This window comes from Dipodomys spectabilis, unplaced genomic scaffold (genome assembly GCF_019054845.1).
Source record: "Dipodomys spectabilis isolate Male_0828 unplaced genomic scaffold, ASM1905484v1 ptg000207l, whole genome shotgun sequence".
In the NCBI taxonomy this organism is placed as follows: Eukaryota; Metazoa; Chordata; class Mammalia; order Rodentia; family Heteromyidae; genus Dipodomys; species Dipodomys spectabilis.
The window spans coordinates 11,847,498-11,863,053 of NW_024870884.1; the positions used below are offsets into that span (position 1 = coordinate 11,847,498).

The window sequence follows — 15,556 nt, forward strand, 5'->3', positions numbered from 1 at the left end:
TCACCTCCTTGCCTTCCCATGTTGTCTGTGGCTATAATACCCAGTGGGTGCGAAGGATGGGAGAAAATGAAGATGTACTAGATTCAAATGCTACTTGATTCAGGAGGCCCTCTGTGGCATCTTCCTGAAAGCCTGGGCCTATGAGTTGACTTGATGTCCCTGAGCAGTTCCTGTTCCTGAGCAGTTCTTGTTTGGCTCACAGGAGATAAAACCCTGAATCTTACTATTGGAGGTAGACTTGACAGTAAGAGTACTCCATTGAGCTAATCCTGACGTAAGCCTAACTAATGTTGACGTTTCTGTGAGAAGAGCATGTGTACCTTGGAATCAGTGTTGGTATAGAAGGAGCAGGAGCATAAGGCTTTTTTACTGTTGACAGATGAAAGCATTGTGACTGTCCATTGAGCTTAACTGCAGTGAGAATGCTCAGCAGGACCTGGCAAGGGGCCTGTCTAATTAGTATGTAAACCAGATGCATTAAAGGTTTTGTGAAAGACCTGAGAGTGGTCTTGGCCTTCTAATGATCAGCGGGGGATATGATCTGGATTCTTCTTAGATCTTTCATAAGGGACCTCAGGAAAGGACTTGTGAGCATATTTCATTTGCTATCATGTCCTATTATTCAATGAGCAGACAGAAGACTTAATTCTCATTTTCAGAAATGTCCTATCTATGTGTGTATTTACATATGCACATATGTAGGTATTTGTCTATTTCTATAATGTGTGTGTATATATATATATACATATGTAAGTATTTTTAGGTTTAGATTCTGCAAATTTGGAAGCATGCAAAATCATACGGAATACAACCAATTTAAAAGCCAATACAAATGGCAAAAACAAATTTGAGGCTCATACTTTCTCGACCCATGATTCAGGTTCAAAGTGAGTAGTTTTTATGTAATGATGCAGCCTATGGAACACTGTGTTCACCTTGGTCAGCTAAGCACACAGCAGATGTCTTGGGGGTAGCAATTCTGCAACAAAGACCATACCTGCAGCTGCTTAAGTGACTTGACTGTCAAGGGACACTTGAATGCTACCAGAGGAACTTACACAGTGAGTCAGTCTTAGCTTGTCTTGGTCATGGTCATCGGAGTGTATTTAGTAGTCTTTAATAAGAGTGGTTGCAACTCTGAGGCCTGTTCACAAAAAATGATGTCAAACATTAAAGAAAAAAAGTAAAACAATAGCTTCTGCAATGCCAGTAAGATGACGATCCTAGGGGAAGAGATGTACATAAATGGTTCTTTGGAGCCCCAGGAGGATGCTGGTCCTGGACCCTCAAGTATTCTCACTTTGGTCACAAGCTAGACTGAATTCTAGCTCTTCTCTCATGGTGGTATGCCACATGCTAAGCAGTAGACCATTACATGAAGTGCTTACATGTTATCTTTTGCATTTACAATAAAACTGGAGGACCAAGAAGGCAAAGCCCCAATGTGGAAGCGAGGTGGTTGAGTCTCTGAACCATAGAAGGGAATGTTTGCATTCTGAGTGAGAGTACCTTCTCAGCCACTGAGGATGGCTCTTTCAAATTGCTGGTGTTGATGACAATAGGTTAGCAAGAATAATGCCAGACACACTCACAATGCTTACTCTCCTTGGAGTTTGTCTTCTACTCACATCTTAAATAATTTGCCAATATCTTAAATGGTTTGCCAACTATTCCAGTCTTAAATATTATCAGACATAAATAGCTATCTTTAAACTTCCAGCTAGTTGATTTGCCTTTGAAGTCGAGTTGTAAACCACATTATAGGATAGGCATCCCCTGGGAGATGCTCCTGTCTATAGAGGAGCTAGCTATGTGACTATGTTCATACTGGTTTGAGTAACGAGGACTGATTTATGAAAACATGCTTGCCCTATTTCTAATTTTAAGTGAGAGACTTCGTGAGCAGTTCCTAGAAGGAAATTTTCCAAAGATGGAAATGGAAAGGAAGCTTCTAGTAGTAAATCAGGGGGGGTGACTAGCTATAGGTCCCCTCTTGAACCTGGTCTTGGTTCACCTTTCAGAGGAATTGTTAAGAAGTAGTTATGATAACTAGTCCATGGGACTGAATAAGTGCAGTTAGAGTTGTCTATTTTAACCCCTGCTATATTCCAGCTCACAAAGCAGTGCTCCCTATTGAGGCCCTGAAAGTCTTGAGCCCAGACCTCATGCATCTGCTGCCCACCAGTGTGCCCATGTCAGCAGGGAAACAAAGAGCTACCGGGAGGTTTCTTGAGGGTTAAGCTGAAGAGCAGAGGAAGAGCAGAGGGACAGCATCCAGACCCTGAGTTCAGGCCCAATATCCCCCACAAAAAAATCTAACAGTTAGGGAGTATGATTACCTAAGCAACCTGAGACAATGCCAACATGGTACTGGCACAAAAACAGACCCGAAGACCAATGGAACAGAATAGAAGATCCGGAAATAAATCCACAGGCCTTCAGCCAGCTGATATTCGACAAAGGAGCCAAAGACATACAATGGAAGAAACACATCCTCTTCAACCGCTGGTGCTGGGAAAACTGGGCGGCCACATGCAGAAAACTAAAAGTGGACCCCAGCCTATCACCATGCACCAACATCAACTCAAAATGGATTAAAGACCTTAACATTAAACCTGAATCTCTGAAACTACTGCAGGACAGAGTAGGAGAGACACTTGAACTAATAGGCACAGGAAGGAACTTCCTAAACAGAGTCCCAGGGTCACAACAAGTTGGAGAGAGACTCGACAAATGGAACTAATTTAAAAAGCTTCTGCACAGCTAAATCTATTGCAACCAAGCTAGAAAGATAACCAACTAATTGGGAAAAAAATTTACTAGCAATATATCAGACAAGGGGTTAACATCCTGTATATACAGGGAACTCAAGAAACTAATCCCTCCCAAACCTAACAAACCAATTACTAAATGGGCAAGGGAATTAAAGAGGGACTTCTCAAATGAAGAAATAAAAATGGCAAAGAAACACATGAGGAAATGTTCATCATCCCTGGTGGTGAAGGAAATGCAAATAAAGACAACCCTGAGATACCACCTTACCCCAGTCAGAATGTCCCACATCCACAAATCAGCCAACGACAAATGCTGGAGGGGATGTGGAGAAAGAGGAACCCTATTACACTGCTGGTGGGAATGTACACTTCTACAACCACTTTGGAAAGCAGTCTGGAAGGTCCTTAGAAAGCTAAAGATTGACCTCCTTTACGACCTAGTCATACCACTTCTAGACATCTACCCTGAACAACAGGAACCAATATACAAGGACACGTGCACCTCCATGTTTATTGCAGCACTGTTCACAATAGCTAGGATATGCAACAACCCAGATGCCCCACCACAGATGAATGGATCCAAAAATTGTGGTATCTATACACAATGGAATATTATGCAGCCATTAGAAATGACAAAATAATGGCATTTGCAGGGAAATGGATGGAGCTAGAAGTAATCATGTTGAGCAAGGTAAGCCAAGAGCGAAGAGACAAACAGTACATGGTCTCCCGGATAAGTGGATGCTAAATCCAAAATGTTAGTGATATGACAAAACTAACAGGACTTAAGAAACAAAGAACTCCCACTCATCTGGTCGAACCACTACTAAATATCCCCATGCTGCTGATCACATGTATGGTGTATAACATGTGAACACCGTTATATGTTATAGACTGTGATAGACAATTTGCTCCAGGAAAGTTAGAATGAACTTGTGACTTTAAAAGAGCATCAGTATTCCACAATACTGTGAAATTCTGGAAATTATGTAATCACTTAATCACAATCCAAAAAAAAAAAAAAAAGAACCTCAGGGAAGGTAGGGAGGGAAGGGATGATAGGGGGAAAACAATGGAGGGGGTAACAATGTTCAAGAGGAAGTGTACTCATTACCTCACTCATGTAACTGTAACCCTCTGTATAGTATCTTTACAATAAAAAAAAAAAGAAAAAGAAAAAAAAACAAAAAAGAACGTTAACTTGGAAAATATAAAAATAAAAATAATATGGGAAACTTGTTGCCTTCATCGGTTCCAATGTGGCAAAAGGAGCTTGATTAAAGGAATGGGCTGGGGAAGGGGTGGAAGGGATTAAATCTGACAATGTAATCCTGCTTTTATGTGGGAAGGTGGATAATTACTAGTCTCCCAACCTTCTCCTAAATTTCCTCACTATATAGAGAGAAACCTAAACCTCTGGGCCCAATGAAATATCCCAGCTTCCTGGGACCGGTGGGACTCAAACCCCCAATCTGCAAAGAGTCACCAGCACTCACCAGCCACATGGCATCGGTCTCCAGCTCTGAGATTCAGAGAACAGCCCCATTTGCTTTTCATGGGATTTCTATAGGAAGGGGTTTCACCTAGGTCATGTTTGCCAAAGCATCAAGCAAGCAAGATTAAAGAAGTAAAACATAGCCTTTGAGTCACAAGAACATAGGCAACACATAATCTTCACTTGGTCAGCATGATCGATACTATCAATTTATTGACACTTGATTACAAAAAACAAACAATATCGTTGGATTACAGAAATCAAAATACAATCTCAGGTGGGGGTAGTCTATGGAACAGAAATGATTTTTATTATAAGCTCTGGACTAATACAGCAAGTCAGTACAGCCGATGATAAGCCTCAAGGTTGTCAGTGGCCTTCAGCAGAGTTTGTAGTCAACTGCAAAGCTGCCAGCCTAGGAAGCTTGAAAGAAAGACAGATGTTCTTTTACTTTTTAGCAAGGAGGTAAAGGGGCTATCCCTGACAGCTGGTCAGCCTTAGCCTGGGGTTTTTCTTTACCAAGAGGTTTACCTCTTGATCAATAATTTTGTTCTGTTTTGATCTCACATTTTGTTCTCATGGATATCCTTTCTTTGCTGCCTCAGGGGAGACAGAAAATTTCCTGTAGCAGGAGGGACTGAGGCCAGAGAATAGACGGAACTTTCTGCCACTGAATAGTAACTCAGATACCTTGAATTTTTAGTGGGGATTATCACACCAGGTAGTTGGGTTCCCTTGTGTAAGATTCTCAAACAGGAGACCACTACTTGTTTCAGGCAGGAAAGAGTTCATTTTTGTTCCTTCCAAAAGGCAATAGTCATTTAATTATACAAATTTACAAATCAAAATACAGAACAAGTGGAGAGGTTTATCGGAAGTGTTTCCAGTCAGGTGTCCTGGCTGAGGGAGGCTCTGGATGGAAGAGCAGCACTGGGTGAGGCGGGGTGGCTCTAACTTCAGAACTTGAGGCTGAAGCCTGGACCCACGGCTGAGGCCCCCTGGTTGGTGGTGGTGAGGTGGAAGCCTGTCTCCATCACCTCCTCCTTCTCACCCAGCTGGTTGAAGCCTAGACCACCGCTGGGGGGCTGGGGGCTGGTGCCACACTTCACCCTCTGCTGCTGCTGCTGCTCACTCTTGGCAGGCCAGGTGGGGAACATGGAAGGGTGGACAGGGAGGGGGTTCTCACGAAAATACTCGTGCTTGAGGCCATCTTCTGCAGTCATCCGTCTCCCAGGGAAATAGGTCAGGAACCTGTTCATGAGATCAAAGTCTTGGTCTGAGAGCAGAGTCCCGAAGCGCTTCCGGAGGTGATTGTAGGGTTGTTGGCTGAAGGTCATCTTCTTGACCACCGGGAGCTCATTGTAGCCAGGCCAGATTTTCTCACTTGGAGTCCCCAGATCCTTGAATATCTTGTGGATCTGATCCATCTCCAACTTCCCTGGGAACAGGGGCTTATGTGTCAGCAGCTCTGCAAAGATGGAGCCCACCGACCACATGTCCACGGGTGTGGAGTACTCCTTGGCGCCAAGCAGCAACTCGGGGGCTCGGTACCACAGGGTCACCACCACAGGGGTGTAGGCCTTCAGGGGCATCCCGTACTCTCGAGCCAGCCCAAAGTCAGCGATCTTGAGGATGCCTTCATGGCTCAGCAGCAGGTTGGAGGTCTTGAGGTCCCGGTGCAGAATCCAGTTGTCATGCAGGTGATTCACCCCCTGCAGCAGCTGAAGCATCAGCGTCTTCACTTCCCCTGGCAGAAAGGGCTGCTGCATGGTCTGCATGAGGCTCTTGAGGTCATGCTCCACGTAGTTCATCACTATGTAGATCTGGTCCATGTGGCTGCCCACCACGATCTCCCGGATGGGTGACAATGTTGGGGTGCTGGGCCTTGAGGAGGGTGTGGATTTCTCTCAGGGATGTGATTGGGAACCCTTCTCTCCCCTCCACTTTCAACCGTTTCAGAGCCACAATGGCGTCTGTCTTCTTTTCCCTGGCTCTGTACACGACCCCGTAGGTGCCTTCCTCAATCCTGTTCAGGCACTGGAACTCCTCCACGCTGCGGCAGCCCTGCAGCGCCGGCAGGTATTTGGGCAGCTCCTGCTTGGGCTCGGTGGGCGACAGGGCTGGGGAGTCAGGAGGGTGGTCCCCTGCGGTGGACATGCTGCTCTGCGGGGTCCCCTCGCCCACTTCTTCCTCCTCTTCACTGTCCCCGGAATCTCCCTCAGATCGCGACTCTGGAACAGCCATGATGTGGTCTTCGTGGCCGGGCTCTTCACCCTCACTCATTTCTTGCTCGTTTCCTAGGTCTGCAGACTGCTCTGAGGCCTCCTCCCAGTGGCTCCGTGGATCTTCCGAGCCCGAGCCTGATTCCACTGAGGACCTGGCAGAGCTGCTTTTGCTCTCCCTGTCACTGACACTGTCCTGTCGGTTAGACAGCAGATCTCTTGCCTCGGTTTTCTCTCCTTTGACTGGCTTCGGTCTGGCTCCCAGTGCAAAGCTCTCCCTGGGCGGCCACACCGGGCTGCGACTGCAGGGAGTGGCCCTGCCCTTGTCGCTGTAGGCCTCCCTGGTCCTCCAGTGGTGTGCCAAGCCCTCCCTGCGGGCCTCAGGCTCCTGGCGCCATCCCTGTCCCTTCTGGTCCCGCGTCTCCTTCTGGTGCTTGCTCCTCCTGCGCTCCCATCCTCGCTTCCCTTTGACCTGCTCCAGGCGGTCCCCCTCTCTCCTGGGACGTTCTCTTACCCATTTCCTCCTTTTCTGTGTTTGCCATTCGCGGTGGTCTTGGTCCTGCTCTTCTCGGTGTCGCTTCCGAGGTCCGTGCTTGCTTTCTCCTTTCACTCGAGCATGCTTCCCCCCTTCCGCTGAGTGGCTGCGATGTCTGTGCTTCTCTTTTCTCTTTTTGCAGAGATAGGCCTTTGCTGGCCGAGACATCTGCTGTGAGGGATGGATGGCCAGAGACTCCTCTGCCTCTCCTCTGTCTTCCATCGAGTCCTTTCTTGTGTAGGGCGAATTTCTGATTGTGATCTCCGTTCGGGGATCTCTCTGCTCCCCTTGTTCAGCCGAGTCCTGCTTGGAATCCCTGTCATCAGAACATTTTAAGCATTCCATCTCCACTTTCTCCTCCTGTTTTCTCCTTCTCTTCTTTTCTTGGAGAATTTCTTCTAAAGTTTTCACTCTCCACGAGTCCTGTCCACCACCCATTTGAATTAAAACAGCCTGCGCAAGACTTCTTCTGAAAGAGATTATTCAGGAGAAAGACCAGCTTACTGGCCTGGTGGAGTTGGAGATGGGCAGAGAATGAAGGTTTAGGACAGAGTAGAGGGATTATATAGGGAAAGGCAAGGAGATATGGGCCACAGCAATGCAGAAATGACCTCAGAGCCTAGGGAGCCTCTCACTGTTGGAAGGAGGCAGGACTGAGCACTTGAGGGCCTGGCTGGGCAGCTGAAAACCAGACAAGGAGGGTTGAGGGTGTGGCTGGGCGAATGAGGGTGTGGCTGGGAGGATCAGGGCCTGGTAGCAAGGCTTGAAGGTGGGTCCATAAGATGAGGGCATGGCTGGGCCACAGAGATGATTTTGGGTCAGGCTGTGGTGGGGTCCTTCTGAGGAACAGAAGCTCAGGGGAGGGTGGGGGCTGTTCTTCTGGGCAGATCTATCATTGCTGCCTTGTTACAGTTCTGAAGCACATCCATGCTGGCTAATTGTACTGATTTTTCAAGGCCAAGGTCATTAGTAATACTTCCTTGGTTGTGACTAGGCTTATGCATCTAAGGAAAGTGGTCTTGGGAGGCAGGGGCTGAACATTAAGAACAAAGCCATTAAAGAAGTTATTAGAGGGCACAGGAAAGTCACAGGGAAGGTCAACCATCCATTCTGGGCAGAAGTGAGAAAAACCACTTGGAGATAACAAAAGAAATGGAAAGGATTACAGAAGAGGGCAGTCAGCTCAGTGTTAATCTCATCTTCAGGGATGGAAGTCAGCTTTACCGTAGTAGGCCTGAGAGGAGCAGGTGTACCTTGTAGTCAGTGTCAGTCTAGGAGGAACGGGAGCATAAACCTTTTTCACACTTGACAGATGAAAGCACTGTGGCTGTCCACTGAGCTACACTGGGGTGGGAGTGGTCAGCAGGACCTGGTGAGGCCCTGTCCAGCTAACACGTAAATCAGATGCATTAAGGGTTTTGAGAAAGACTTGATCCCCAGAAAAAACTGTGGGAGAAGGGAAAAGGCTTTGATGAGTGGGGGAGGCATTTGTCAGCTTGTTGTCATAGCATATGTCTAAGAAGAATTAGGACAGGAAGATAATCCATTTTGAGAAAAAAAAAATGTTTCAGTTATGTGACTATGACCAGGAGAGCTGATCGTTCCCTCTGGTCTCTATGTCAGGCTTCTCTGATTCCCAACCTTGTGTAGCTAGTGTGAATCATCAGAAAACTGTATACCTGAAATCTCCATACCTTCAGGAGCTCTTCTCAATTGAAGCCAATCAAGAATGCTCTACTTTTCATGTACTCTTGAGTATTTTGAAAAACAGAAACAGAAATTTATGTATGAAGTATGAAAATACTGTGATGTGAGGAAGACATGGGAATGGAGAATAGATGGCTTGCTAACACTGTGAGGAGAATGGAAGGATGTGTTTTGTCCAGGCAGGAGCACTTGAACTGACAGGACACAGGTGATAGATGAGCCAGCACAGCTACCATAAAGGAAGGATAAGATCTTCCTTTAGGATCTTTTTCCCCATCTTGGAGTTGGAGATGGAAAATGCCAGCTGAACTACATTCCTGGCCCTTTTTTGAACTTGTGACCCTTCTTTCTCAGGCTCATGAGCTCCTGATATTGAAGGAATGCACCACCTTTTAGTAAAAGATCCATGACAGGTGGATAATTGGCTTTTCTGTTTCCTCAACATTGTTTTGTGTATAGGCGTAGTAATGGAAGTTCTACAGCTGCCTTAGAAAAATTGGGGATCTCTGAAAACGAGCATATGCAGACATGAGAAGTTCTTGCCTGCTTGCCTTCCCCTGTTGTCTGTTGGCTATAAATACCAAGTGGGTGCTAAGGATGGGAGAAAATGAAGATGGACCCAATTCTAATGCTGCTGGATCCAAGAAGCCCTGTGTTCCATCTTCTTGAAGCTATGGCCCATGTGTTGACTAGCTATTTGTGAGCATTTCCTGTACCTGAACTGTTCTTGTTTGGTTAGCAGAGAAAAAACCAGGATCTTATTATTGGAGATAGACTTGACAGAGTTCTCCCTTGAGCTAACCCTGATTTAAACTCAACTATTATTGGCTTGACCTTGACCTGGGGTTGTCTTGGCCTTCTGATGATTGGGGGAGGATATGATCTTCTGGATTCTTTTTTGATCTTTCATAAGGGACCTCAGAAAAAGATATGAGAGGAGGTCTCAGTGGTATTGAGATTATGTTTCAGTGCCTGTCATTTTCTAGTGTTCAGTGAGAGAGGATTATTTCTAATTTTTAGAAATATTTCATGCATAAATATCTAGCTTTATGTGTAATGTGTATATACTTGTACATATGTATGTATATGTATTTTAAAGACAGCATTCTACAAATTGAAAATCATGCAATATATCTCACTTAATGAATTTATAAGCCATGGTAACTGGCAAAAATATTTAGGCTTGTAGTTTTGCCACACATGGTTTAGTTTCAGTGACTAGGTTTTACATAATGATAAAGCCTATGAAACACTGTATTCACCTTGGTCACGTATGCATACAGCAGATGTCTTGGAGACAGCAATTCTGTAACATTGACCATACCTGTGAATGCTAAAGGGACTGCAAGGGATACTTGAGTGCCAATAAAAGAACCTGCAGAGTGAGTTAGTCTTACCTTGTCTGGGTCACTCTCATCTGGGAGTGTAATAGGAACCATTAATAAGAATACTGGCAACACTGAAAATAGTTCCCAAAGAATGCTGTCAGACATTTTAAAAAGTCAAAAATATAACCTCTGCAGTGCCAATAAGATGATGATCCTAGGGAAAGGGATGCAGAGAAGTGGTTCTTCTCATTCTCAGGAAGATGCTGGTCCTCCCAAGACTTGCAAGTCTTCTCGCTTTGGTCACAGGCTAGACTGTGGTGGTATACCATGTTCTAAGCAGTAGACCAGGACCTGAAATGATTACCTGTCTTCTTTTGGGTCTATAACAAAACTGGAGGACCATGAAGTCAAAGCCCCAATGTGGGAGGAAGGTGGCTGAACTCTGAACCATAGAAAGGAATGATTGTATTCTTTGAGGTGAGAGTAACTTCTCAGCCACTGAGGTTGGTCTTTCAAATTGCTAGTGTTGATAACAGTAGGTTATATTAACAAGCATGATATCAAACAAACAATGCTTATCCTCCTTGCAGTTTGTCTTCTAAGCCAGTTACTCAAATCTTAAATATTATCAACTGTAAAATGTGTAATTTTGAAATCTCCAGAAAGTTGATTTGACTTTAAAGTTGAATTGCAAATCACACTAATAGGGTATGCATGACCTGGGAGACAATCCCCTGTCTCCATCCTAGATCTAGCCAGTATGTGACTGTTAATACTCAGTAGCAAGCACTCAGAGATGAATACATATACTTGCCCTATTTCTAATTTTAAACTGGAATCCATCCCCTCAACAGCCCCTAGAAGGGAATTTTCCAAGGATGGAAATGAATGGAAACTTATTCTGCTAAAGCATGGATGATGACGAGCGTCTATTGAGGAACCTGGTCTTGGTTCCTGTTTCAGAGGAGCAGTTAAGGTGTAGCTGTTTAAATTAGTCCATGGGACAGAATGGGTAAGTGCAATTTGAGAGTTCTCTATTGAACCTCTCCTACATTGCAGCTCAGAAAGCAGTGCTCCCTCTTGAGGCCCTTGAAATCTCAGTCCCAGAGACCATGCCATCTGCTGCTCACCTGTGTGCCATAGCACCAGATAAACAAGTCACCAGTAGGAGGTTTCTTGAAGGTTGTTTTTTCCATGCTGTCTTGTGCCTTAAACTTTCAAGTTCTTGAAACATGTGTTAAAGGAACTTCTTTTCTAGTAGTGACGGGGTTAAAACTGAGCACATGTTCCCTTTCTAGTGACTCCCTGGGACTCTCAAGCAGCCAAAATTGTGCATTCACTAATGCACAAGTGTGCATTAGTATTGCTGCTATGGACAGGACCCACACATGAACTGGAAACCTGGCATGTGGGGAATGCATGTTTCAGACCATTAACTGAAACTAGGTAGATCATATTTCTTTGTTTCCCATTGAAGACTGGTACCCCAGCCAGTGGTGCTTAGTAGAAGCAGAGCAAACAAGACTGCCCTTGTCTTTGTATGTCCCCAATTCCTGCCCATGTGGGCAATGGCATTTTGGAGTGAAGCAGACATCAAAGCTGCACTAGTTTCTTTGTGAGCCTAGCTGTCTCATGATAATTGAGAATTTTTCAGACACATACTCTTTTTTACAATATTATTATTAGTATTAGTATTATCTTTAAGTAGTTGTACAAAGAAGTTTTATATGAATATAAGGTGCAGAGACATACTCTTGAATTTCTTTTCCTCCCACTATGGTGTCTTGGTAGGAATGGCTTGGCCATTAGGAAGTTGTATTGGTTGTTGCTTAGATATCTACCTTTAACACCTGGATGTTCAGCTTGAACCCCTGCAAAGGTTCTGTCCATGTCTTGATGGAACAAACAGCAGAGGCATTGGTGTCTGTACAATGGATGACCTCTGAACCATCCAGTCTGTCCTGAGGATGTGCATTGATTGTTGTGCCCAGGTCACAGGACCCCCACCAAGAAGACCACTGAGAGTCAGACTTTACAGCTGTACTCAGGTTTTATTTAGTAGGGCTGCAGCTCAGGCCTCATCCTACTCTGACACAGTGGAGCCTAGGGGGAGAGCCCCAAGCTAAAGATTTTCAGGGCTCATGAAGACACACAACCAACCAGGTGTTTGGATTACCACCATGTATTGCTCTGCTAGACATAATTTGCTGATCTTAGATTTAAACAAGCAACTAGTGGTCACTGCCTCAAGTACTTTAAGCCTTCATTGATCTCATGGGTCTACCTGATCTGCTGAGAAGCTGAGCTGCTTGTGATGTTGATCTATATGATTGGCTGAAAGTCCATGTTCCTGGGAGGTAATGGCCAGATTGGGGTAGAGTCTTCCAGAAGCTTGAACAAGAGCAGGTATGAGGTGATTCTCAAGAGCCCTCCCCCTGTGTTTTTCTTCTGGCCTCACGCAGCATCTTCCTCTGATTCTTGTTCTTAAAGAAAAGGCAGGTAATGTCATCTTGCTATGTACATGTTCTCTTATGGTTGCTCATGCAGCTTAGTCCCTTGCTCCTTGCTGGGTCTTGGTTGCTGGAGTTTGTTCTTCTAGGACCCCTCTCTTATCATGAAATTGCTATTGTCCTTGGTATTGGCATGGAATGGCATGGCCTGGGGTGAGGCTGTCAGCTGTTAGTCTCAGCATCCATCTCCTTCCAGGGAGGGTTTTTGCCTGGCTAGGACAGTTTGAGTTCTGTCCCTGGAGTTGTCTCTGTCTACTGTTTGCGTAGTAAACATGGGATTTGTCTATCCTATGTGGGCTCAGAGTTAGTTTGGGATCCATACTTCCCCTGTGGGCAGGTGTTCTTCTGCTGAAAGCTTCATGACCATGAGATAGTAATGGTCCTTCTCTCTCCTCCTTGGACTTTGTTCTTTTCTAACAATGCTTAGCTTCATTTTGAAGAGGAAATGGCCTTTAGCCTTCACTCAGACGAGGATAGCTTTGAGTAAGACCCGCTTCTGTCAACTCGGGGGTAGCCATTGTTTTCCCTGGAATCAAAATATTTTTGTACCCTCTGCAAGACAAAACTCCTGAGGAGCTTTCATGTGCTGGGTCATTGGTCAAACCCATGCCTACTCTTCAGGGTTCTTGTGTTTGGTAATATATATATATATATATATATATATATATATATATATATATATATATATCAAGTATACAAAGTGTGGTCTTGCTGCATGGGTGAACATGTTTGCTCCGCATTGTCTATGGCCTAGAGTTCCTCTTGCTTCAGTGTCTAGTCTACTTTCCTTATGCATCATCCTTCAGACTTCCCTTTGACTATGAAATCACCATGAGTATGGGCCTTGTGTTTCCAGGCCACCTGTTTCTCTCTTCTATGAGTGATGGTGTCTGTGGGCAGGTGCTCTTCTCGCCTATATTTCAAAGGTTGGAGTCCTTCCCACCCTTTACTTTGAGTTTTATTTATTGGTCTCTGTCCCCATCCTTTCAGTCTAGGTGGTAGGTCCAATCCCTGACTGATTTGGAATTACATCTTGGAATCAACTAATAAGTTTATATCCCTTTAGGGTCCTATAGTCACTTTCAGATCTGACAGATAATCTGATTCCCTCCATCTAGCTGTTGGCTTCATTAGTCAATTTGGTCTCCACAGTCTGGGTCCAGAATACTTAGAGAAGATGATGTAAACAGCTGCTCACATCTTGCTCACCTCTTGCTTTATTCAGGCTTAATCCTGGATCTGGTTATTGGATGGGTTATGTCCATTGGCCAGGTAAATCTCTCAAACTCCAGTTTATACTCCTAGTTACATCAGAGTCTTGGTGGTATAGGAATTGGAAGAATTTTCCGGTGTCTCTGATTACTATTCATGATTAGAAAGGTGATCTGGAAAGCTAGCTGGCTGAGTCCCCAGTCATGCTAGGTGATGTTGGACCTTGGCTCTGGAAGTGTCCCCTCTGAGGCTGGGACCATCTGGAAAACACAGGATGAGCCTGTAGGGCCCGTGTTCAAAGCTGGGACCTCTATTCTGGTTACCTAGAGATCTTAGAGTCTCACTGTCGTCCCAATCAAGCTGGATTGATGACTTGCCATGCTTTCTTAGTCGAGCTCCTTGTGGCCTTGTGGAACCACTTTTCCCACTTACTTATTTTTCTTAAGTATTACTATACCCAGAGGCTATTACAGATCATGGTAAGTCTCATTGATATGGGGCTTTCAGTCTCCAGTCTGTTCTGGTCCTTCTCCAAGTCTGATGGCTCTCATTTCCTTATAGGGTGGTAAAGCACTGTTCTCATGTTGCTGGTAAGACATATCATATTCTTTGGTTCTACCAGGCTCTTAAGTTGTCAATTCATGGGTCTATTTCTATTTTTATGGGGATGTACAGGCATGTTGTAGGTTCTTGTCTAATAATGGGGCCTTTGCTCCTCTGGAGGCTGAATATCCAGTGTGAAGGTTCTTCATGGTCTCTGGTCCCATTTTATAGGTGGATGCCCCTTCCTACCCTATGAATAATTCAGAATCCCTTAGACTCAGATTCTTTATCCTTGTACTTCTGATGGTTGTCCAGGATTAGATGGCCAGCCTTGTACATAGCTGGCAACTCTCCTCATATAGGGGAAAGGAAGATTCATGGAGTAGTCCTGGAGTCAGATACTATCATGGAGGCCTCCCAGCAGAGAGGCTTAAAATGGAATGGATTAAAGTATTCCTTGAAATGAGCTTAATGGCATACAGATACAAAATGATGAACCCTAGTTGGATGTTATCTCTGTTAAAGTGTTTCCTTGAATTAGTACTCTGGTCTTAGGTTGTGAGATGTTCTTCAAATATTTTCACTGACATAACTGCATACCTATGGGGAAGAGTTTGATACTTATATGCATAATATCATATATGAATGCTCTCATCTCAAATACTTTATAGTTCTTTGTGTAAGAACACTAGAAATATCCTCCTAGATTTTTGAAATATTAATAGTCTCTCTCCTGGGCATCAAACACTAGAATTTATCCATTCTATTGAACTGGTACTTTTTGGCCAGTCTTATCCTATTTTCCCAGCCTCTGACTACTCTTCTCCCAACATGAGATGCTTCAACATGGAGACCATAGATTATTGTTCTGTGCTTCAGCACTGAACTGTTACAGTTTCATGCATATTGCTATAAGTGATAGGATTTGATTATGGCTGCGTAGTATTCCACTGTGTATGCAAACTCTATATATCCATTTATCAATTGATGCCTAGGGTGAATCTATATCTTGTGAGTAATTCAAATTATTTTGAGTAATGCTGCAGTAACACAGGAGTGCAGACAGGACTTTAATCTCTGCTATATACCCAGTAGTGGATCCCATGGTAATTGTCTTTAAATTTATTATTTTTTTGCCTGACCTTGGGAAGTCCTCTGGGCAATCCTGGGTACTCTCCCAGCTGCTTCTGCTCAAAGCTAGCACTCTATACCACTTTGCACCACAGTACC

The 15,556-nt window shown here is 44.5% G+C and overlaps 1 protein-coding gene across 1 annotated transcript; it reads right to left on the minus strand.

Moving 5' to 3' along the window:
* Positions 1 to 5,225: 5,225 nt before the first annotated feature.
* On the minus strand, positions 5,226 to 7,464 carry LOC122122311 (cyclin-dependent kinase 11B-like). Its single transcript, XM_042696459.1, is given in 2 exon segments — positions 5,226 to 6,128; positions 6,130 to 7,464. Coding segments are annotated over 2 exon segments (2,238 nt in total).
* Positions 7,465 to 15,556: the final 8,092 nt, after the last annotated feature.